Source organism: Anomaloglossus baeobatrachus, chromosome 5 (genome assembly GCF_048569485.1).
Source record: "Anomaloglossus baeobatrachus isolate aAnoBae1 chromosome 5, aAnoBae1.hap1, whole genome shotgun sequence".
NCBI lineage: Eukaryota > Metazoa > Chordata > Amphibia > Anura > Aromobatidae > Anomaloglossus > Anomaloglossus baeobatrachus.
The window spans coordinates 538,735,205-538,760,311 of record NC_134357.1 but is presented as its reverse complement, the minus strand read 5'-3'; the positions used below and the strand labels follow the sequence as shown (position 1 = coordinate 538,760,311).

Below are 25,107 nucleotides of genomic sequence, written 5' to 3'. Positions count from 1 at the left end.
CTTTTATATAAGGGGTTAAAAAAAAACAAAAAACGGACGTTTGTCCGAAAAAAGTGGCGCACGTTTTACGCCATATTCCGTGACCCATAGCGTTCTCATTTTTTGGGATCTATGGCTCAGTGACGGCTTATTTTTTACGTCTCGAGCTGACGTTTTTAACGGTACCATTTTTGCGCAGATGCTATGTTTTGATCGCCTCTTATTGCATTTCGCACAAAAGTTGTGGCGACAAAAAAACGTCGTTTTGGCGTTTGGAATTTTTTTGCCGCTACGCCGTATACTGATCAGATTAATTGATTTTATATTTTGATAGATCGGGCGTTTCTGAACGCGGCGATACCAAATGTGTGTATATTTTTTATTTTTTTAACCCTTTAATTTTCAATGGGGCGAATGGGGGGGTGACTTGAACTTTTAGATATTTTTTGTTTTTTTTTAATTTTTTAAAAAAAAAATTTTAACTTTTTTTTTTATTTTACTAGTCCCCCTAGGGGGCTATTGCGATCAGCAATCCGATCGCTCTGCAGTATCTGCTGATCACAGCTACAAGGCTGTAAACAGCAGATACGCTCTCTTTCTCTTTTGCTGTGCCGCTGGCACAGCGAAAGTGAAAGCAAGTCAGGTGTAGTACAGGAGTCATCACATGACCCTGTGCTACCATGACAACTATCGGAAGTCATGTGATCGCGTCACGTGACTTCCGGTATCGGGCGGTAAGTAAAAGTTTACCACGATCGCGCTTATAATGGCGCTGTCACATATTGACAGCGCCATATAAGGGGTTAAACGGCACGAGCAGATAACGATTCTGCTCGTGCCTAGCAGGCACACATCTCAGCTGTGAAAATCAGCTGAGATGTGTGCTGATCGCAGCATGATGCTGCCGGCAGACCGCGGGCAGTAACGTTATGACCGCAAGGACGTAATTTTACGGCCCGCGGTCGTTAAGGGGTTAAAAAAAAAATCTGCATATCCATTGTGAAGCCAGCAAAGTCTATGAGAATTCAGAAGTGCTGTACCCACATTGAGTATTTTTCCCTTGCGTATTTGGTGTAGCTTTCTTTTTTCTGCACCAAATCTGCAGCAAATATGCAAGGGAAAACTAAGCAACGTGGGCACAGCACTTCTGAATTCTCATAGACTTTGCTGGCATCCCAATGGACATGCAGATTTTGCTGCAGATTTCTGAAAATTCAAGTCAAAACTACACAGCATGGGCACGGGGCCTACTACTGCATGGTGAAACTCTTGACCTGCTGCTGTTAATTAATTCATTCTACTTCCCAAAGATTGCAGTGGGGCTCGGCTCACAATTATCCTGTGCTTTACGCTGAGCACTTACACTGGGGTTTCCATGTAAATCTCTGACATACGTAATTCAGTCAGAAACCCCAAATGGAACATTCACAAAGGGAGTAATTTTGGATTCTCTTTGCCCTATGATCCAGTAGTGTCCGCCTTTTTAGTAGTGCATAAAATTGCCATTGACCATCTCTTTTCTGCACATCTGAAAGCTAGACACTGCTTAACTGAAGCCACACAGAGTCCAGAGTATCTCTGCTGCCTCATTACTAAATGGATCCGTCAAGGGTTTCATCTAAATCATGTATTTTGTAGATTTAGATGGAAACCCTGATGTAAGTGCTCAGTGTAGAGAACAGGATAAATGTGAACTGATCCAAAATGTTCTGTACCCCAAAATGCCACCAATAAAAGCTTCTACTCAACCCACATAAAGCAAGTCCCCACTCAGGTTCATCATCTGTTAACAGAAATATAGGGGGTATCTATGTTACTGGTAGCACAGAAGTTCTTGGAAAGTGCTATGGCTTCTCGCCCCCCAAAAGAAATTCAGTGAAATCTGTGCTCCCAAATCCAAATGTCTCCCTTCCTTCAGAGCCCCCTCACTGTGACTAAAACTGCAGTAGCGGCTACATTTAATGAGCCCCTGAGTTCCGAAACAACAGAAACCCCCACAAGTGACCCCATTTCTGAAGCAATACTCTTCAAGGAATTCATCCAAGGGTGTGGTGTACACATTGAACCCACAGGTGCTATAAAGAACTTTATAAAAAAGCCCATGAAATTAAAAGTTCACAGTTTTCTTTTAGTAAAATGTTACTTTCACCCAAATTTTTCATTTTCACGAGGGTAATAGGAAAAAGTACAATTTCTCCAGAGTATGCAGAAATTAATGTTTGGGCACACGGCAGATCTCGGACGGGAAGGAGCACTATTTGACTTTTGTAGCACAGAGTTTCCTGGAATAATTTGTGGGTATTATTTCAAAATATGAAAACCTCATAAAGTGCCAGAACAGCAGAAAGCCCTGCTAATACGAACATAAAATGGAAAATACACCCCTCCTGGTATTTATCTACCAAGGTAGAACAAATTTTAGAAATCAGCAAAATATTTTTTTGAGATTTTTACCCTTTTTTATTTCTAAAATTAGTAATATTTTTTTCTACTTAGTCTATGGAACTTGAACACTTTACAGATTGATTAATGATCTAATACCCCTCAAAATGTAATAAATTATTATATCTCCATGTTGTGTATTCTGTCAGGACACCAATGTAATAAGAGGAGTTAATCCTTGTTACATTTGAAAATCTGGACAGCAGATGATGAAGAAATAATAAGCCTCATTCACACAGGAATATATAACGTCCATATTGTAAATGCACAAAATGTATAATGAGTAGTGATGAGCGAGAACTACCATGCTCAAGTGCTTGGTGCTCATAACGAAAGTAATGACAGTAACAGAAGTTCTCACGAAACGTACGTTGGAAGCGTGGGTGTGTGACAGAGGTAAATTATGCTACTTGTAAGCCTTTTACTCTTATCTTCATTGCGCCAGGATTTATAATCTGCTTGCTCGCTCTAATCGGCGGTCTCCTGTCTTACTTGCACTTCTGCACAACTTAATATTGGTGTACTTATATAGCTTAGTTGTCTTCGCCTGATTTCTGTATGAGCTGGTAATTAAACCCTTCTGCTGGTCTTCTGCTGCTAGAGCCTACAAACTGCACTTTATTTTCCTGGTTGTTTGGGATAAAACAGCTCTGTTTATTCATCCAGGCTATTTTACTGGCACTCTGCACTTTCACTAATCTTTATAAACTCTGGATGTATTTATTGGATTCTTTCTATCCCAAATATTTATATTTATACGCATAATATATATGTATATATATTCATAAATCCTCTGTCTCTCCCATAACTGTTGGCACCTTGTTTTTTATGCTTTAATGTGATCTTAAATTACTTGTTCAATAAAATTGATATTTTGTGGCCTTATACTGTGTGCTTTCGTTGTCTATACAATTTAAATATTGTCAAAAAGTGTATATAATTAATGTAAAATTAATTTGTTTATTCTCTGGATTTAGTGGTTACTACTCACCTGGGTATTCATATGTATGAATCTCCTCTTTACACCGCTCATCACCCCTCACATATGTCTCTGTAGTATTAATATGGGTCAGATCTTCAGCCTGAAACAAATATTGTAAAAGTCACAGACAGATGGAGAAGTCACATCTATGATCAGCTCTAATCCTGCCATCTCCACCGCTCTCATTATACAAGTATAAAACATATAATACTGGTGGATAAAACAACACTGAGCACAAGACCCTCACAGCCGTCTACACATCATAGGGAGATTTCATGGCACCTTCTCTCCATCTACCTGATGATCCTGAGGAACATTGGGATTTTCTTGTTTACAGTCCTGTGGGAGAAGAGGACGGGGACATCTCTCTGGTGTTGTCCTCTCACTGAATAGAACTGGAGGAGACACATACAGGGACTGAATTAATTCCTTACGTACAGATAATTATAGGTCGTGTGTATTTAGTCCTGTCTATTACCTGGTGATGTGAGGGGTTGTGGATCCTCCATCATGACGTCCTTGTACAGATCTTTGTATCCTTCTAAATACTCCCACTCCTCCATGGAGAAATAGACGGCGACATCCTGACACCGTATAGGAACCTGACACATACAATGATATCGTCATCCCCGATCCCTTCATAGCGTTACTGTATAATGTCCCAGCATTCCCAGCAGTGTCACCTCTCCAGTCAGCAGCTCAATCATCTTGTAGGTGAGTTCTAGGATCTTCTGGTCATTGATGTCCTCATATATTGGGGGGTGAGATGGAGGCCCCGTGATTGGGGTCAGGGGTCTTCCCCATCCCTCAGACACAGGGTCCTGACAGCACTCACTAGAGGTCTTCTTCACTACTGTGTAATCCTGGTTATGGAGAGACACATTAATAAATCTCACTCCAGACATTTCCAGAGTCCTCACCTCTCCAGTTCTGTCCATCTGTTATTCCCATAGATAAGAATGATGTAATGTGACGTCATCAGAATCTCTTACCTCTCCAGTAAGCCGGAAGAGGATCTCTAGGGTGAGATGTAATATCCTCTCTGCTATCTTGACCTTGTCCATCCTTGATGGGTCAATCAGGAACATTGTCTTATATAGAAGATCTCCACTGAGATGTTGTAGGAACTTGAATGGGGAGAAGATGGAAAATAATAACGATCCAATGTAATAATAGAATTACTGTAGATAATAAAGTAACCATGTAGATTAGGGGTGCACAACATTTTTTGGTCCAAGGCCCACATTGCCATACTTTTTTTTTTTTTTTTAATTCTTTATTTATACAACAGACCCTTGCAAACCATAAAGCAGTCAGTTGACAAAACAGACAAAAACAGTACAACAGAGTTTGGGAGAATACATCTCAATACAAAATCACTAACATCTGTGCCAACCCCACAAATTGACAAAAAAATCTTTTTCAGTTTTTATCATAGACAAGAAGAAAAGTACCGAAAAGGCGAAAAGGAGGCAAAAGTGCCTAAAGATGACTCAGACATCTCTGAGCAGGGAAGGGTTCGCACCAGCTGAGAAAAAAGAAAAGGGGGGAATGTAGAGGAAGAGTGGAACGGGACAGGGATAAGGCAGAGCGGAAGGAAGGTGGGAAAGGAGGAAGAGAGAGGAAAAGGAAAGAGAAAAATGGGGATAAGATGAGAGAAGAGGAGAAGGAGGGGAGAGAGTATGGGGAGGAGAGGGAAGAAAAAAAAAAAACACCCCTTTTGATTTGAGGGGGTAGGTTTGCCAGGGGGGGGGGGGGGAGGCCAGCGACAGAGGGGGTGCGCTCCTCCTACGCATCACGCAGCAGGAGGTCGTATTCACTAGAGAACTTAAATTGCAACCAGGGAAGCCAGATCCCGTGGAAGCGCTCATACCGATCATGCAGGGAGGAGGTCAATTCCTCCATCTGTAGAAGCTCATTGACCCTGGAGGCCCAGAGGGACAGAGTAGGGGGGGTGTCCGACTTCCACTTCAAGGGGATGCATGACCTGGCCGCCATCACTAGAAAGTGCAGAAGCGACTGTTTGTATGCAGAGACAGACATCTCAGTCAATTGAAGGAGGAACAACTCCGGACCCAGGGTCTGCGTTGTTCCAGTCACGTGTTTAATCACCTCCCCCACTCCGCTCCAGAACCCTCGGAGGGCCGGACACGACCAGAATATGTGCACAAAGTCCCCCTCAGCCGTCTCACATCTCCAACAGCGAGGGTCTACGCCAGGAAACATCTTGTGTACTCTGGTTGGGACCCTATACCACCTCGACAGGAGTTTGTAATTGGATTCCTGAAGTCTGGAGCTTATTGAGGTCTTATGGGCAAGCGCCAAAATTTTATTCCTTTGCGTATCTGTCAGGGAGAGGCCCAGGTCTTGTTCCCAGTGTGCGAGAAATGTGTGTGTGTGTGTGGGGGGTGGGGGGGTCGCCAGGGTCCGTCAGCATCCTGTACACCAGGGACAGAGAGTGCCGAAGCACTCCCTCCCGGGTACACAGCGCTTCAAACTCCGTGGGGCGAGCTGTATATAGCAAGTGGTCAGGGAGAGAGCTGATGTAGTGTCTGAGTTGCATGGACCTCCAAGCTCCCAACTGTCTCGGTGTCTCGCATTCTGTAAGTGCCCCGAGTGAGGGCCAGCCCCCGTCAGTTATTAGGTGACATGCCCGGAAGCGCCCCCCCTCTATCCTGCGACGAAAGACAGGATCCGTCAGACTCGGATAGAAATCTGGGGAGCCAATTATGGGTGAGAGAGGAGAGGGGACTGGAAGTAGTAATCTGCGGACCTGTCTCAGGGAACAGCACTCCAGGGTGGCGCCAATTGTGGGATGGTGTCTCAGGCTAGCGGGAAGGGGGCTCGATATCCAAGGGGCTGCGGTAAGACTGATCGCAGAGAAACTTTGTTCCAATGCCACCCAGGGTTTCGTCTTGGCGTGGCGACACCAGTCGATAACTCTGACCATATGTGAAGCCCAGCAGTATACCTTCAGGTCTGGGATTCCCATCCCCCCCCTCCTCTTGGGTCTGCACAGTAAGGAGCGGGAGATTCGAGCTGGCTTGTTGTCCCAGATGAACTTGGTTTGTAGAGCAGCCAGCTCCTTAAAAAAGGAGCTGGGAATCCGTATTGGAAGAGCCTGGAGAAGGTAAAGGATGCGAGGGAGGACATTCATTTTAAAGATGTCACATCTACCAAACCAAGTGAACCAGCCTTTCGCCCATCTCGTACAATCCTCCCTGATAGTCCCAAGGAGGGGAAGAAAGTTCAGTTTGAAAAGCGAGTTAGTGTCAGCCGCCAACCGAACCCCCAAGTACCCAAGAGATCCAGAGGCCCATTTAAAGCTAAAAGATGATTGGAGTGAAGTAACCATACCCGGAGGCAGGTTCACGTTCAGAGCTTCAGACTTGGTCATGTTTATTTTAAAATTGGATAGGCAGGAATAAATCTCGAATTCCCGGAGCAGGTTAGGCAGGGAGACCAAGGGGTTCGTGAGGAAAAATAGGAGATCATCTGCGTAGGCTGCAACTTTGAATTTGTGAACCTCAGTGAGAGGGCCAGTAATGTCACGGTTTCTTCTAATATGACACAGTAGGGACTCCAGGGTCAAAACAAATATTAAAGGAGACAGGGGGCATCCCTGCCTGGTCCCATTATTAAATCGGGAACCTGTCGGAAAGAAGGCCGTTCACCCTGACCGCTGCGGTAGGACCACTGTAGAGAGAGCCAATCCAGTTCAACATAGACCTGCCTAGCCCAATCGCTCTCAAGGCCTCCGTCATGAAAACCCAGTTAACACGATCGAAGGCCTTTTCGGCATCTGTGGAGAGGAGCATCAACGGCTGCTTCTCCAGGCGGGCTTTATAGATCAGGTTTAGCGCTTTGGTCATGTTGTCCCTGGCCTCTCTCCCTCCCAGAAACCCAACCTGGTCCGGATGAATAAGGCCTCCCATCAGAGGTGAGAGCCTGTCCGCCAGGATATTCGCAAAGAGCTTTAAGTCCGTGTTTAACAGGGAGATGGGTCGGTAACTCGCGCACTGAGAAGGGTCCTTACCCTCTTTCGGGATGACCACTATGGTAGCCGACAAAGTGTCTCTAGGGATGGGGGACAAGCCGCTTGTTGCAACGTTATTGAAGGCCTGAAGAAAGGGAGTATTTAGCGTTGATCCCAACTTTTTATAATAGGCTAGGGGAAGGCCGTCGGGGCCCGGGGCCTTACCCGTTGGGGAGTTTTTGATAGCCTCAAGTAATTCTAGTTCTGTAATGGGTCTCTCCAGGCCTTCTGCATCCTCCGCACGGAGCCCTTGCATTCCTGAATTACTAATATATTTCCTGATCCGCAGGCATAAGTCTGCTCGGGCAGAATTGGTTTTATCTCCATCAATAGAGTAAAGGGAAGCGTAGAAGTTACCAAAGGCCGTGGCGATATCCCTGGGCAAAGTCGCTAGCCTCCCACCCGGATTTTGGACCCGCTGGACATAACCCCGCGTTCTTTGTAAACGTAGCGCTCTGGCCAAGGTTCTGCCACTCTTATTTCCGAACTCATAGAAATGTCTCCTGCATTTAACCATGGCACTCTTTGCCTTGTGAGTCAATAGGGTGCGTAGCTCTTCCCGTTTTTGGGTCAGACGAGATCTGGACCCAGGGTCACAGGATCTCTTAAGCTGGTGTCACACATAACGACAACGACGTCGCTGCAACGTCACCATATTCTGTGACGTAGCAGCGACCATAGATGATCGTTAGTAAGCTGTCAAACACGTTATAAAAAGCAGCGACGGAGCAGCGATCATAGCGATGTCGACGGTCGTTGTGTGGTTTCAGACGTAGCGTAGCGTCGCTGCTGCGGTGTCAAACACAAGGATTATCAGCTTATCAGCATGGCGCAGCGGGATAGCAGCGATCAAAAAATGACCTGGAGCATTCAGGTGCGAGCAACGATTTTGCAGCAGGGGTCTGATCGTTGTTATGTGTCACACACAGCGACGTCGCTGTTGAGGTCGCTGCAACGTCACAGAATATGGTGACGTTGCAGCGACGTCGTTGTCGTTATGTGTGACACCAGCTTTATGCAGGACCTCTAGTTGGTGAATTTCGGAAAGAAGAGCAGCCACCTCCGCCGCCCGCGCTTTTTTCAGACGCGAACCATGCTTGATTAAAAAGCCCCCGCGCGACGCATTTGTGGGCTTCCCATACCATGTTGGGTGACACCTCCCCAGCTGCATTTTGCCCAAAATATTCCGACAAAGCCGATTGGATCTCATCCATGACTGTCGGATCATTTAGTAGTGAGTTGTTCAAGGTCCATTGGCACTGCCTGTCGACGGGATAGTCCAGGGCAAGTGAGATCGTAATCAACGCATGGTCAGAGAAATGAATGCTTTCAATTGTCGCTGCCAGCAGGGCGTGGAGGTCCCTGTGGCGGACGAAGAGGTGGTCGAGGCGAGAATAACTATCATGAACTGCAGAGTAGAATGAATAGTCCTTGTCTGAAGGATGAAGAAGCCTCCAGGTGTCTATCAGCTCGTTTGATACGTTGCGTTGGATGGAGGAGGAGTAGCTTTGGATGAAGGAGAGTGAGCAAGGGTTTAGGGAGGGGGTAGAAAGGGAGAGAGTGTCCGCCCTGCTAGAGGGAGAAACGGGAACTAACGAGGAGTCAGGGAGTAGAGAAAAACAGAAGTACAACCGAGACTAGGAAAAAAGAGAAAAAAAAAGGAAGGAGAGAGAAAGCACACAGGGTATAGAAGCTCACACAAAGCTCGCAGACCTGGAACCAGCCGCGGGTCCACAAGGAAAATAGGAAAGCGGGTACGAGTATGGAATCACGGAGGGGCCAAAGTCCGGGCCCAGCTATAAAAAGACCGGACTTTACATCCCGGCGCTCCAGCTGGCGCCAGGAAAAGTTCCCCCCCCCCCCGGCCGCACACAACACAAAGATAATTACATATGAGAGAAACGACCTTAAACTTTAAACCCTACAGCACCTAGAAGGTAGACATTGTGCACATGTCAACATACAATACTGTATAGATACCAAGGGGCTCAATGATCAGGCGGGATCAGCCCCGGTCATCCGACGAGGAGGAAGGGCCACCCCCCCCACCCCTCTCCCTCCGCCTCACAGGGGTTGGGGGGTCCCAGGCGAGCCAATCCGGGACAGACATCTCGTCGATCCCCAGGAATGTAAACAGACCCGTTAGATCTGAGGGCCTCCTCAGAAAATAGACGGCAGTTCCTTTGCGGGCTATAAGATGGAAGGGGTGTCCCCAGCGATAGGTGGCGCCCGCCTCTTTGATTCGGAGTAAGAGCGGTTGAAGTAGCCTCCTCATATATAGGGTGCGACTGGAGACGTCTGGAAACAATGACACAAGTGCACCGTCCATCTCCACTGGGCCATGTGCCCATGCCCCTTGGAGAATCCGCTCCTTGTCTCCATAATAATGGAGACGGCAAAGGACGTCTCTGGTGTTGGAGGATGCCCTGGTGTTCGGGCGGGCCACCCTGTGGATCCTGTCGAAGAGGTAGGTCGCGTCAGGAGGTCTGCCTGTGACAATATTAAAGATAGCCAGAACGTTGAAGCGTAGGAGTTCAGGTGACCAGTCCTCTGGAATGCCTTTCAGTCGGACATTGTTTCTCCTGCTTCTGTTTTCTTGGTCGTCCAGAAGCAGGGCCATGTCTCTGATACGTAAGGTAGAAGCTTCCCAGCCTTTCTCCAGGTGCTCCAGCCTGCCCTCCATTGATCCCTGGACCTGCTCAGTGGCCGTGATCCTGTCCTCCAGAACCCCCATCTCCTCCCTCACTGAGGACAGTGCTGACAGCTGGGCCTGTTCTATTCTAGAGGCCACCTCATCCAGATCCTTTTTGCTGGGGAGGGCGGCGATGAGCTCCCTCAGGGTCTGAGTGTCCAACATGTCAGAGGGGGCATCCAGGTTCCCAGAGTCACCGACCCTCAGGCTGGGGGCACTAAGGGGCCTGGAAGCGGCCTGCGGCTCCATTATGAGGGTGCCTCCCGGGGTCTGCTCCCCCTCTTTTCTCTGTGGGGGCCCCGCTGATTTAGAAGTGGCATGGCTCCCTCTATGAGCGGCAGTGCCTCCAGCCGCCTCCTCCCCCCCTCTCCCCTTCACTTAACTGGCGCTGCAGCCGTGCCGCTTGCGGGGACTTCCCCTCCACCACGCTCCCAGCTCCAGCCGTCGCCATCTTGCCTGTGCCCGCGCTGTGAGGAGCCGCTGCTGGTGAGGAGAGAAATCTTGCCAGGCCTCCGGAGGGTCGTCTGTCAGGTGCCGGATCTGATACCGTAGGTGGCCGTTTCTTTGGGGGCATTGTGTCGGCGTGCAGCCGGAGGGGGAGAGTATGTGAGGTTTTGGGCCCAGGAGCTCCGGCTATGAGCGTCCTCACTCCTCCATGTCCAGGACACGCCCCCTCACATTGCCATACTTAATTAGTCCCAAGGGCCGCAAAAAAAAAAATAAAAAAATCTAAAAGGGTAATTACATGAAACATCATTAGAAAAACCATCAGTACATTAACCTTTTCACCCCCGCGCGATTTTCCTTTTTCATATTTTCCTCCCCTTCTTCCAAGAGCCATAATTTATTTTTCCAACAAAATAGCCATATTAGGGCTTATTTTGTGCAGGACGAGTTGTACTTTTGAAAGACACCATTCATTCTGCCTCATATTGTACAGGAATAGAGGGAAAAAATTCCAAGTGCGGTAAAGTTTCAAAAATAAAATGCAACTGCACAATTTTTTTATTTACCGTGTTCACTATTTTGAAAAACTGACCTGGCATTTTGATTCCCCAGATTAATGCGAGTTTATAGATAGTGTGATAACACGCTCGGGGATCACCTTTGCTGGGTTCAAAGGGCACGTATTCACCTCAGGCAGACAGCCGAATTCAAGGTGTAACTGACGCTTGGTCAGGTTTATTGCAGTGAAGCATAAACAAAAGAAAAACACCAATAAAATAAATCCTTGCCTGTCCGGCGCTAACTATACACGGTGATATCCTAACTACAAACTGACCAGGCTAAGTCACATAGGACCGATACCGGGGTGAGATATACCTGCCCTCATCCACTAATCCCACATGAGTCTCACAATAGGTAAAAGTAAAATTATACTTGTTTACTAAGTGATGAAAAAAATCAGGAGTTTGTAAAAAAAAAAAATAAAATAAAAAAATAACGCTTTTGTCGCCATTTTCCGAGACCCGTAGCATTTTCATTTTTCGGATCTGGGGTTCAGTGACGGCTTACTTTTTGAGTCTTGAGCTGGCGTTATTAATCATACCATCTTTGCGTAGATGCGACGTTTTGATCACCTGTTATTGCATTTTAGTGCAATGTTGTAACGACCAATAAACCGTAATTTTGACGTTTAATTTTTTTTTCTCACTACGCGGTGTACTGATCAGATGAATGGATTTTATATTTTGAGAGAATGGGCTGATCTCTTCGATACAAAATATGTGTATTTTTCATTCTTTATTATTGTTTTATTTTCAATGGGGCAAAAAGAAGATTTTTGTGTACTCACTGTAAAACAGGGGTGGGGAACCTCCGGCCCGTGGGCCGCATGCGGCCCGCCATGACCTTTTGTGCGGCCCCCGGGCAGATTCCCGGGGGCGCAGTACTCCGGCCACCGCCGTGGTTTTACCGGCCGCCGGCCCTTTAAATCTCCACATGTGCTGCTTGAACGCACCAATGAGCTCTTTCGCTGGCAGGTGTCAGCGTGCTCAGAACTCGACTCTGTGGGTGGGTTTAGCGCTCTGCGTGCGCTTCCGTCCCACAGCATTGTGACGCCCCCCTCACCGCCGCTTCTCTGGTACAGCGTGCCCCATCAGTGAAGTGTGCCGCCCGCTCCCCTGCGCCTCCCGCTCACCGGTGCAGCGTGCCCCATCAGTGGAGTGTGCATCTCTCAGTATGTGTACCGCCCGCTCCCCTGCGCCTCCCGCTCACCGGTGCAGCGTGCCCCATCAGTGGAGTGTGCAGCTCTCAGTATGTGTACCGCCCGCTCCCCTGCGCCTCCCGCTCACCGGTGCAGCGTGCCCCATCAGTGGAGTGTGCAGCTCTCAGTATGTGTACCGCCCGCTCCCCTGCGCCTTCCGCGCTCCGGTGTAGCATCGTGCCCCATCAGTGGAGTGTGCAGCTCCCAGTGCTGTCTTCTTTCCAATGCTGTGTACCCCCTAGTGACGTCTGTGCCCCCCAGTCTCCTAGTGATGTCTGCGTGCCCCCCACTTAGTGATGTCTGCGTGCCCCCCACTTAGTGATGTCTGCGTGCCCCCCACTTAGTGATGTCTGCGTGCCCCCCACTTAGTGATGTCTGCGTGCCCCCCACTTAGTGATGTCTGCGTGCCCCCCACTTAGTGATGTCTGCGTGCCCCCCACTTAGTGATGTCTGCGTGCCCCCCACTTAGTGATGTCTGCGTGCCCCCCACTTAGTGATGTCTGCGTGCCCCCCACTTAGTGATGTCTGCGTGCCCCCCACTTAGTGATGTCTGCGTGCCCCCCACTTAGTGCTGTCTGTGTGCCCCCCCACTTAGTGATGTTCGTGCTCGCTGTGCTGCCCTAGTGATGTGTGTGCCACCCCAGTGCCGTCTGTGCACCACAGCAATGCTTACGCCTCCCTGTGACCTAGTTATGTCTGTTCCCCAGCCCCTCTTGTCATGTATATGCCCCCAGCATCTCCTGTCATGGATATGCCCCAGCATCTCCTGTTATGTGTATGCCCCAACCCCTCCTGTGATATATACATCACATTGGAGATGCTAGGAGGCATATACATCACACGCTGGGGTATATACATCACATTGGAGATGTTGGGGCTGTACATATCACAGGAGCGTCTGGGCGCATATACCTCACAGGAGCGGCTGGGCGCATATACCTCACAGGAGGGGCTGGGGGCATATACCTCACAGGAGGGGCTGGGGGCATATACCTCACAGGAGCGTCTGGGCGCATATACCTCACAGGAGGGGCTGGGCGCATATACCTCACAGGAGCGTCTGGGCGCATATACCTCACAGGAGCGTCTGGGCGCATATACCTCACAGGAGCGTCTGGGCGCATATACCTCACAGGAGGGGCTGGGCGCATATACCTCACAGGAGGGGCTGGCCGCATATACCTCACAGGAGGGGCTGGCCGCATATACCTCACAGGAGGGGCTGAAAGCATATACATCATAGAAGGGGGCTGGGGGCATATACATGTGTGATGTAGGTGTCTCCTGTGATGTATATACAGCAGTCCCAGCGTCTCCTATGTGATGTATATCCCAACAGCCCCTTCAGTCATGTATGTGTCTCCTGTGATTTATATACACCAGTCCCTTTGTCTGTTGTGTGATGTATGTAGTCTACCAATATTATTATCACAAAGAGTTGCCTGCGCTCCAGACCGTGACAAACCTGGAAAAGAGAGAAGCAACATAAGTATCACTGAATATCACAGCCGCACAAATCAGAAGCAGCTCCGGCCATTACAGTAAGGGTGAGTTAATAAACTGTTTGACCAAATATAGTTGGTTCATTTTCACATTGATAATTTTGTGCGGCCCCTGAAGGTTGGCAGAAATTTCCAAATGGCCCCCGGCAGAAAAAAGGTTCCCCACCCCTGCTGTAAAATATCTTTCATGGAGCTCTCATTGGGGAACACAGGTCCATGGGTATATGTTTCTAGATCTAGGAGGCTGACAACAGGCAAACAAAAAAGTTAGCCCCACCCCAGCAGTGTATATCTACCAGCTGACAGGAACCAAACTCAGATTAGGCTGGTTTCACACTACGTTTATTTAACATCCGTCCATAACGTTATTTTAGCGGAAAAGCGGATCCAGTGCAAATGCGTTTTCACTTCAATGCATTTGCAATGGACTCGCGTCCACCTGCGTTCACCTGCGTTTGCGTGCGTTATAGTGAGGATCCGGTGACTTGCAGTTTTTTAACATCTTTCAAAAACGCTACTTGTAGCGTTTTTGAGCTCCGTCCAAATACTGCAAGTCACCGGATCCTGACTAAACAGCACGCAAACGCAGGTGAACGCTGGCGTGCTGATAGACAGGATCCTGCTTGCTCTACTGAGCATGCCCAGAACCAGTCTCGTGTGATCTGTCTCTCTCTCCTCCTCCCTCCCCCTCTCTCTCTCTATCTCTGTCTTTCCCCCTTCCTCCCCTCCCTCTCTCTCCCACCTGAGAGCTGCGGACACTCGTAACCAAGGTAAATATCGGGTAACCACTTCTCTTAGTTACCCGATGTTTACGTTGGTTACGTGTGCAGACAGCCCTGCTCCTAGCAGCTGCAGACACTCGTAACCAAGATAAATATCGGGTATCCAAGCCCGATGTTTACCTTGGTTATGAGCGTCTGCAGCTGTCAGATGCCGGCTCCCAGTCTAGTTCCCCTCACTCCCGATCACATGACTCCAATGCCCGCCCCTAAACATCCAGTGACAGGATCCTGCAAAATAAGACATGCGTTTGCATGCGTTTTTTGCTGTAAAAGCAGGATCCGCTTCTGCAGCAAAAAAACGTTCCTGACGCATGTTAAATAATTGTAGTGTGAAACCAGCCTTAGTGGACAAACAGTAGTCTATAGAAAAGGCACAAATCTAGGGAAAAATCTGTGTCCCCAATGAGGGCTCTGAGAAAGAGATTTTATGATGGGTACACGAAAATCTTTTCTCTCTCACCTCATTGGAAGATACAGGACCATGAGACATCCCAAAAATAATAAGGAAGTGGCCCAGCCTGGACTAGTAATGGGCACCCGCAGTCTGCAGAACCTTTCTACTGAGGATTGCAGCTGCAGAGGCGAAGGTATGCACCCAATAAACTTAAAAATGGTGTGTAAGCTAGGGGGGGGAGGACAAGACAGCCAATTCCAAAACCTGTTGTAGAGAGAGGAAATAACTATCAGGAAGGACACCTTCCAGGTGAAAAGGAGAAGAAATTACTCATGTAGGGGCTCAAAAGGTGAGGACTGAAGAGCACTAAAACACAACACAAGGTTAAGGTGAGGACGATGAGTCGGAGGAGCAATATGAGCTACACCCTGGAGAAAGTTTTAATCTGGGACCGGGAAGCCAAATCTTTCTGAAAAAGAATCTACAAAGCCAAAACCTGACCCTTAAGAGTTCTAAGGGCCAAATTGGAATCCAAGGTGATTGTAAAAAGGGAAGAATATAAGGTAGAGGAAAAAATGACAAAGGGGGATATGAATAAACTCGCACCTCTTAAAGCTTTCCATGTCCTGTAGTAAATACGGGACAAGGAGGGTTTCCTGGCGCTAATAATAGTTTGAACCACTCTTTGAGATAACCCAGCCCTTGTCAGAATCGCGGATTTAATAGCAAGGCCATCAAATCCAGAGACTGAGAATTGCAATGGAAGAGAGGCCCCTGAGAGAGAAGCCCGGGACAGTCCAGAAAATTCCAGGGGACGTTCATGAGCAGATTAACCAACTCCACATACCAGGACCTCCTGGGCCAGTCTGGCGCTATTAGGATGACAGGGACCCGCTCCACCTTGATCTTCATGTTTCTTTTGGAACTAAGTTGAGGAGAGGGAATATGTACGAATGGCGAAAGGGAGACCAGGGAATGACAAGAGCATTTGACCCGATCGTAAGGAGATCCTGGCATTGTGACACGAAGTGTGGAATCTTGCAGTTTTGGTGGGATGCCATCAGTCGATATCTGGGGTTGCCCACCTCTAACAAATCTGAGCAAACACGGCTAACTTGAGGGACCATTCGCCTGGGGAGAGCTAATGGTGACTCAAGAAGTCTGCAGTCCAATTCTCTAACCGTGGAATATGAACTGCGGAGATAACGAGGACCTGAACTTTGTCCCAAACCACGATCCGAGATACCTCTGCCATTATTGCCCTGCTGTAGGTCCCCCCAATGGTTTATGTAAGCTATGTGGTGCTGTTGGACTGAACTCTTACCAGGCGACCTGCTAACAGGAGGTTGCAGATGCCACAGAGAAAGAAAGATTGCCTGAAGCTCCAGAGTGTTGGTGGGCAGGTGGGACTCGACGGGAGACCAAAGGCCCTGCACGGTGGGTGAAGGAAGACTGCCCCCAACCCTGGAGGCTCGCATCTGTTGAGACTACTTGAAATCGTAGAGGAAGGAATGATTTCCCAAGGCGGAGAGAGGATGGGTTAGTCCACCAGTAGAGGGATTGCCTTATACGAGGAGAGAGGAGGAATGGACGATCCAGAGAGGAAGGACATCTGTCCAACACAGAAAGGAGGGCCAACTGGAGGGGGCATAGATGAAACAGGGCGAAGGGAAGCATTTTTATGGCTGCCACCTTCCTGCCTTGTACCTTCATGCTGAAGTGAAGAGAACAGTGGGACGACAAGCTGAGGCTGCGAATGCCGAGCAGTGGAGAGATTTTTTCCTGAATCTAGGATCATACCTAAAAAAGTTAGATGACGGGCCGAGGTCAGAGAAGACTTCTGCACATTGACTATCCATCCTAAATGGGAGAGAGTATTGATGGTGATGTGGAGACTTTCTAGGCAACCTGAAAAAGACAGGGCTTTGATAAATAGATTTTCCAGGTAGGGGATAATCTGAATTCCTCTGAGACAAGGGAAGGACATGACACCTGCAATAACCTTGGGGAAGACGTGTGGAGCTGTAGCTAGGACGAATTACAGGGTCGTAAACTGATAGTAAACCCCCAAAATGGCAAACCGGAAAAAACGTTGGTGGACAGTGCAGATAGAGATGAGCAGATAGGCGTCCCAAATATCTATCGAACACATGTACTTCCTTGGTTCCATGGACATAACGACTGAACACAAGGATTCCAAAGGAAAGTGACGGACCCAAACCCACTGATTTAGCATCTTGAGGTCCAGAATGGGTCGGACAGACCTGTCCTTTTCTGGACTGACTAAGAGGTTTGAATAGAAGCCTGTGAAGTGATCGAGAGGAGGAACCTGGATGAGAACTCCTGATAGAAGGAGAGACTGGATGGCCCGAAAAAGACAATGCTTGGGAAAGGGATTTTGGAGGCCTGGACTCGATATAACGTGTTCGGAGGATAGAAACAAATTCTATCTTGTATCCTGTAGACACGACCTATCTGACTTAGGTGTAAATGAGAGCCATTCCCCTCTGAACAGAAGAAGGCAGCTGCGGACTCTGTCGTGGGTCTCGGGAGAAGGCCGCAAGTCATGCGGCGGAGAAACGGGGATTTAGACGTTGAAGATCTTACTTGGCGGGTACATGAGCGCCAAGCCAGTTGTGTCTTAAATGACAAGGTCCTCTTGTCCTGTCAGATTTAGGAGCGATCCTTCTAAGAGACAGGAGTGGAAAACTTTCAAAAATACAGAAAACTGGAAGTGACCCCTTAGTGGAGGACACTTAGCCCTTTGCTGGGGAAGAGACGTACTCTTACCACCCGTGGCATCCAAGTTAATCGGTCCAGTTTTTTGCTAAAAAGATGAAACCCCTGGAAAGAGAGACTAGAAAGAGATTTTTTAGAAGCCAAATCAGCATTCCAAGCCAAATAATCCAGCGGTTCGACACCGCATTGCTGGAAGAAAGAACAGAACAGGATGCAGCATCAAGGGATGCCAATAACAAGTATTCCTAGCAGGGGAAATCTGATCGCCCAAATCAACTAGCTCCGTTGGGGAAGGGGGGGAAAGCTGACAAAATTCTGTGGCGGAGAAGTTTTGCCTAAGCAGATACCGATTTGGCATCCCATACAAAGGCAAAAAAGGGGCAAAGTGAGGCACCGCCTAACTCAAAAATGGATTTTGACAACGCCTCTATACCGCCCCTTCAGCGGTCGAACCACTCAGATCCGGGGGTTACCGTGACTCGAGGGTCTCCGGACCCGGGGGCTTGCGGCCACTTCAAATAGGGGGTATTTACAGGGGATAAGAGTTCATGATGCCACCCGTGGTGTGCGGTAAGAGGGGTATGTGGCGCCCCTGAGGCTTCCGTTGCCACAGGACATTGCACCCCATCCAGCGGTGTGATGCCCCATTCTGGGTGAGGAAGGGAGTGAACACCGGTCCCCTGGTAAATCCACACTACACCCATTGTTAGGAACACACTAGGACCAGGGATAGTGGCAGCAACCCTCCCATGCTGCATGTTGGGAGGGGCCGTAAGACCCATCCCTGTTCCTATAGGGTACAGCTTAGCAACTGGGGAGGTGGGAGGAGCCACCAGAGTGCAGTCAGAGAAAGGAAGGTCAAGTTTGGGTACAAAAGATGAGGATGTCCAGCTCTTCAGGCAAAAAATCACGTCTTTATTTTATCATGCAGACACAAAGAATGACGGGTGAGTGTTTTCACCTGAAACGCGTTGTGCTGGTCATGTCATTCTTTGTGTCTGCATGATAAAATAAAGACGTGATTTTTTGCCTGAAGAGCTGGACATCCTCATCTTTTGCATTATTTTGGGCTGTGGCAGTGCCTGTCCGTGCTCCAGGACGAAATCGAGACTGAGCTTTTTCCACGATGAGCTGATTCATACTATTGATCAAGTTTGGGTAGTCTGAGAGAGAGTGGGGAAGGAGGAGGAGGTCTGCAGGAGGCAGGCAAGGAGGAGAAGTAGAAAAAAGGCTCTAGTCAGTCAGGAGCTGAGAAGAAGAAAGAGACGCTTCCTGGTGAAGATCCTGGGACTCAGAGGGTCCAGGTGACACCAAGCAGAGAACAGAAGGGATTCCAGGGCCACGAATAGCTGTAGAGCTGTGGTAGCCTGTTCCACAGGAACATCGGTGGAGGGATCAAGCTGCAACAGGGGACGGTCCCTAGAAACCGGAGGAGTGCAAAATTATCTCCAAACAGTAAAAACCGAGGCCCAGGGAAAGTTGTAAACTCCCCGGGCCATAGCCCACAGCAGAACCTCTAGAAAGGGGAAAATCATCTGACAGGTGACTCCCCAGCCTGGAGGCTGTAGTGGAGGCCGAGCAGGATCATCCTAAAAGAGCTAGGCTTAGGAAGACAGCTGAAGACAGAGACACCTTAGAGAGAAGGGTACCGGTTTTTGCTCCAGAAATCACCCAGAAACGGCGGAGCTCCCTGACAGTGGGTTCCAGTCGTCTGAGGGCACCAGTAAGCTCCTACCAGGACGTGTGAGTAAAGAACTTGAAACTGCACCCTTGGAGTTGCCTCTGTTATTCCGTCTGCTTAGACTTCCACTACACCATAGACTCTCACGAGCACCCACAATGTCCCCGGGGCACCGCTTCACCTGTGGGGAGCAGTACCACCATTGCTGCCATATCATCACCCCGGAGGCCTTACACAGCAGCGGCGGCTTAATAGCCGCATACCACAGGTGGCGTCACGAACACAAACTTTATTAACCAAGCCACATATAAAACTGACACCCACCAGGGCCACGGAGTCGGGCCCCGCCACCACTGACGACCCCCGGACTAGTCCGGCCCGGCACCGGGTGTCCCATAGCCCTGGGGTGGGCGAGTCAGGTACCGCCGCTGCCGATTGTAGTACCCGTGGTAGATTGAGTGGGGCAGCCAGATGTCGTTCCCTCCACGGGTAGGAGAGGCCCTGGGACACGTGATGGAGTTGTCGCGGGCAGGGAGGAGGGTGGCAACGCTGCGCTCTCCCACTGCTCGGGTCCGGCCGCCGCTGCTCTGCGGCAGCTGCTGCTGCTCGGTGGCTCGAGCGATGGGCCGGATCCCGGGGACACGAGCGGCGCTCCTCGCCCGTGAGTGAAAGGGGGTTTGATTGTTTTGGTGGTGGGCGATTTGGTGATTGTCCGTGACGCCACCCACGGTTGTGGTGATTGTAGTGACACCACCGCTGCTCTGAACGGAGATCCCGGGAGCGGTGACCGGAGCAGCTAAGTTGTTAGTCCTCCCCTCCGTGGGTAGGGGGTTGATGGTCCCGGGACCCGGTGATGGGGTTGGACAGGATGGCAGACGGGTTATGGGGCCTGATGAGGTGCAGGGACGCGGGGGCAGCGCTGTGCCGTACGGCACTGTGGTACTCACTCAACCTGAGACGTTGACACAGTTCACGGTAAAACACACGGCTGGAAAGACGGTTCCCACGGACGGTTGCTGTTGCTTTTCCCCGGTAGTTAACGGTGACTGTCTCTTTCCCTGCACCTAGTACTTTGGTTGGTAGCAATGGGTTCCCACCGGTAACCCGCTCCCCGGCTTGGATATGGGCCGGTGGAGCCCCTTCTTTGCCCGCAGGCGCTGGCCCTGAGAAACTGGTACCTTGGCGGTGGCGGTGTCTCTCCCACACGGTTGGACTTTTGCCTTCAATCGGGACTTGGTTGTTTAGAGACCCGGAGGTCCCCCTCACTGACGGATTTGGCAAATTATGGCGACTCCAAGCCTTGCCGGGATCCGAAAGGCCCCTGCCAATGGTGCTGGCCTCACTTTGTGTACCGCTCCGGTACCGCCGGGCCACCGCCCGTCCACGGTAACCTTGCTGTCTCGGTCCGGGGCACACACCCGGACGCTCTCAGTCAGTCTTTGCTTGCTCAACTGCCACTTTACTCCTCACTCTTCCACTTCCCTAGCTTAACTGCCTGGTTTTCCCGCCTCCAGGACTGTGAACTCCTCGGTGGGTGGAGACCAACCACCTGGCTCCACCCCCTGGTGTGGACATCAGCCCCTGGAGGAAGGCAACAAGGATTTCTGGTCTAGCTTTGGTGTACCTAACCGGGGTGTAGGGTGTGGTGGTGTAATTACCTGTGACCCCTGGCTTGCCCAGGGCGTCACAGAGAGGTGTAGGGGAGCGTGGTGCAGATTGGAAGCAGGGGAGGGCAGCGTACTCACTCAGGCAGTATTGATAGCACTGCGACCGCAAAGCAGACTCCGACACAAAGATAAACCAAGTCTCTGGGTGCCGCTGTCCTCTTGGGGGAGCTCGTCCGGGTGTCCGTCTCCTCTGGTACTGCCGAATGGTCCGGAGCCTGCCTCAGTGCACAAGCTTTAGAATGTTCTGGTGGCCCGTTGGCTTAAAGCTGTCCAGGTCCCTCTCCCTACTTGTTGGTAGTTGAGCTGTGCTCTCAGGGGCTCACACTTGGGATTTATTTTTGCAGGCTGCATGTATTGGAAGGCCCTATCCCCCTCGTTGCGCTAGTGCCCCCGATCTCTGAGCTTCTTGGGGACAGTACGTAAAGACACTATCCTCCACAGGCTAATTGCCGGGTTGCCTGAAGCTACTCCCTGACCTAGGTTCCTGTACCCCGCCGTGATTTCGGTCCCAGACCGGTTATTAGGCTTGAGATGCTGTCTGTCCTCCAAGACCGTGTCTAGGCACCCAGCCTCAATCCCCTGCGACCGGGTCTCTGACTCCTCTGGGCCCAGACCACCGTCTGCGACCCAACCGTCTACATTCAGGGAGCCACTCTTCCTCAGCCCCTCACCTCTTGCGGGCTAACACTCATCTCTCTTCACTTCCCTCCCACCAGCCTACTTGACCCCTAGGTGGGCGGCCCTATTACAGCTAGGCAGCCCACTGGTTTGTCTGACAGGGTGTGGTGTGAGGTGTGGTTGGGATTTGGATGCGGATGGAGGTAGTACCATAGGTTGGGAACCCGGAACCATGAGGGGTTGAGTCCTACACCAAAGATAAATAGGGTGCAGCACCCTGTGACACCCTTACTAGTTCAGGGGCGTCACACCTCTATATGCTTATTGGTAGGATCCTTGAAGGAAGCCCCGTCCGGTAGTGAGAGTACAGTGTTGGATGATAGACGAGATACAGGTGGGTCCAAAACTGGGGACTCCGTCCAATCTTTCAGAAGCTCCGTTGCAAAAGGAGAGTGTGATGCCCTGGCAAAACCAGGTAGTCACACATCAGGCCCCCACATAACACCTTCCCTCACCTAGGTCACATACAGCCAACCTGAAACCCTAGTCACCTTCCCAAGGGCAAGACAGCCACACCAGTGGGCGGGACCAGGTAAGTTAGTTAGTAAACGCCCACCTAGGGGTCTAGACAGCCCGGGGTGGGAAAACAAACAGATGAAGTTGTAGTTCAAGTTGAGAGAAGTGAGGCTTGAGCTAGGTGTAGCTCCAGCGGAGGAGAAGTTCAAGTTGAACAGTGCAAGGGTTGGAGCCCTGATGCCTTGGCTAGGTGGCAGACGGTGGTCTCCGTCAGCAGGAGACGGGAAGACGGCTCAGCAGATCCGAGGTGGACCGGGACAGGGTTGGAGCCTGCCGGTACCGACACCGGAGACCCGACCGGAAACCGTGCACAGGGGGGTACTCAGACCCTGAAGTCAGGACTGGAACCAATGGCCTAGCTAATCAACCGATTGAAGGCAGGATTATATGTCCTGTCCCAACCAAATTCCCAAAAAGCAGACAACCACCCACAGAGAGGGATAGGACAAACACTAGGGCCCATAGATCCCACGGGTCAGCGTCAGCGGGCACGCCTCCTAAGGCACACAGAAAGCCAGGAGCGGACTCCCGTGTTCCATACCAGGAAGTCTAAACACATAACCACATCTAGTGCAGAGGAGAAGACGGCAACCACCAGCCTTGGGGGGGGACCAGAGTACAACCGGCCGTGGCGGCCGGCCACCAGCACCTTGGTTTACCAAAGGACTCGTGTGATTCATTTGATTGTGAGTAACCAAACATCCCCTGGTACATCCGGGCGCGTGAGCCCCTGCCATAGCCATACCCTGCGCAGAAACACTGGGCCCCGGGGCAACCATCCCTATCCACGGAGGGGTTAACATCCGGCTGCCACTACATCTCCCCCGGGTATCCCTCAACAGCAGCGGTGGTGTCCCACTTCACCACACACCGTGGATGGCATCACAAACCGAATACGGTCAAGGCAGTACAACTACGTCCCCCTTTTCATTCAGCGTGTCCGCGTGACCCCCGGGTCCAGAGGATCCCTCGAGCCACACAGCGGGTCCGGATCCAAGCGGCCCGGCTGCTGCGGGCGTGGGGGCGGCACAAGAGTAGAGATCAAGACGCCTCCTGCCCTGTAGCGCTTCTCTGGGTATTCCCCTTTACTTGGAGAGGATAGACTTAAACTCCTCGTGATTGGAGAAGCAACAAGGGGTAGGGCTTCACTTTCTTAAAGGAGACCAAACAATCCAGGAGTGGAGGGTCATCACACCTGAGGGTTTGATTAATTGCAGTAATAAGGCTGTCAACCTTCTTTTGCCTGGCAGAGGACTGATCAGGATCAAAATCTAGATCAGGGTCCGCAGAGGAATTCTGCTCACCAGAGGAAAGGGAGGAGGAATGAGAAGGCAGGGACTATATTGAGGTGGTGGCGGGCAAAGGAGACTCGGAGGATGAGTGACAGTACCTCCGCTTCCTCAGTCTTTTATGTGGCCTGGAATACATCCTACCAAAGGGAGACGCGTGGTCAAAAGGAGGGCTCTGGGATGTAGAGGGCAAGTGCTGTAGAACCTGAACCATGGACTGAGACACCTTGGACAAGAAATCCATGGACTGCGACAAAGCGGTAGCTCACTCCGGAGGAGAGTGTACATTATGAATCTGAACGGAGCATTGAACCTGGGTGGCGGGGGGCTCCTGAGGGGCCTGCATGGCAAGGACAGAATAATTGGGACAGAATGCAGAATCCTGACCTAAAACGAGTTTCTTATTTCAGGAAGTACAGGCAACGTGAGAGACTATAGTGGCCTGGCCAGGATGGGATTTTGTGGAGTTAGGCGTAAAATTGGGGGTTAAACACTGCTGAGAAGAGCGAAGCCTGAATGAGAGAACCTAGAGCAGAGCTTACCCAACCCTGGAAGCATGATCCCCGACAATGGACTGGTCCGATAACGACTGTAGGGGTATGCGGCACTGAGTCTGCACATGAGAGGGATTTTTTTTAAACTGTTTATTTATTAACAGAATTTTGAAGTAAACATCAAAGAAAATTGCATAGATATATAGCATAGTGAGATCCGGGGTAGACATAGGGAGAGAAGGGTACAGAGAAGGCAGGAATGGAAAATCAATATTTGAACTGCATGAGGCATCTGTATGAATCATTGAAGCTCTGTGCTCTGACAACTAGTTATGACTGTCCATGAAAAGATCCCATTGTGTCCATATTTGTTGAAACTTTTCCAACCGATTGTTTATACAAGCAGTAAGGTATTCCATCCGTTTTGTTTCCTGTATCCGTAGTTCTAAATCCTGGGGGGGAGGAAGTGTCTTTTTCCAAAATGAGGCCATCAAACACTTTGCCGAGTTCCATATATGGAGCAGCAACCTGGCCGAGTTTTTTTAGGTCCCTAAAGGCGGTACCATATGAGGGATTTGAGGGTGCAACAGCGTGGAAGGAAAAATGACAACTAGAAGGAAAGGGCTCAGGAAATACAGAAGTGCAAACACAGTGCATAAACACTGGAAGATATAGGTTGATGGGCATGGCTAAAAGAAGGAAAGGGGGCATGCCAGCACCGAAAGAGAAGGTGTGGCCAAGCAAAGGCCTGAAATTGGGGTCTTGTGTTACTAATAGGGCTGGAGAAGGAGCCCCTGCTGCCGGGAGTGGAGGAGGAATGTAGAAGCTGTGGCCAAGTAGCGCAATAGGGTCCTCTGGGAGTGGAGGGACACACAGAGCATGCAAATACCTGGTCTGATGCAGAGCTCACACGCCCCACAGCTAAGACTTGCTGAAGGGCAGGCAGTGCAGAAGGCCGCTTTAGTATCCGGCGCTTCACCTGGATGGGCAGCCTTCCTCCCGGCAACAACTTGCAGGCAAGCAGGCTG

The 25,107-nt window shown here is 50.0% G+C and overlaps 1 protein-coding gene across 1 annotated transcript in view; it reads right to left on the bottom strand.

The window, feature by feature from the left end:
* Positions 1 to 25,107, bottom strand: part of LOC142310444 (uncharacterized) — a 41,870-nt gene that overhangs the window by 12,957 nt on the left and 3,806 nt on the right. The window contains exons 2-6 of the mRNA XM_075347969.1: positions 4,396 to 4,530; positions 4,087 to 4,266; positions 3,882 to 4,005; positions 3,701 to 3,798; positions 3,413 to 3,503 (exon numbers count right to left, since the gene is read on the bottom strand). Coding sequence (XP_075204084.1) covers positions 3,413 to 3,503; positions 3,701 to 3,798; positions 3,882 to 4,005; positions 4,087 to 4,266; positions 4,396 to 4,491 — 589 coding nt within the window. The 5' untranslated portion in view covers positions 4,492 to 4,530. The remainder of the gene's footprint in view (positions 1 to 3,412; positions 3,504 to 3,700; positions 3,799 to 3,881; positions 4,006 to 4,086; positions 4,267 to 4,395; positions 4,531 to 25,107) is intronic.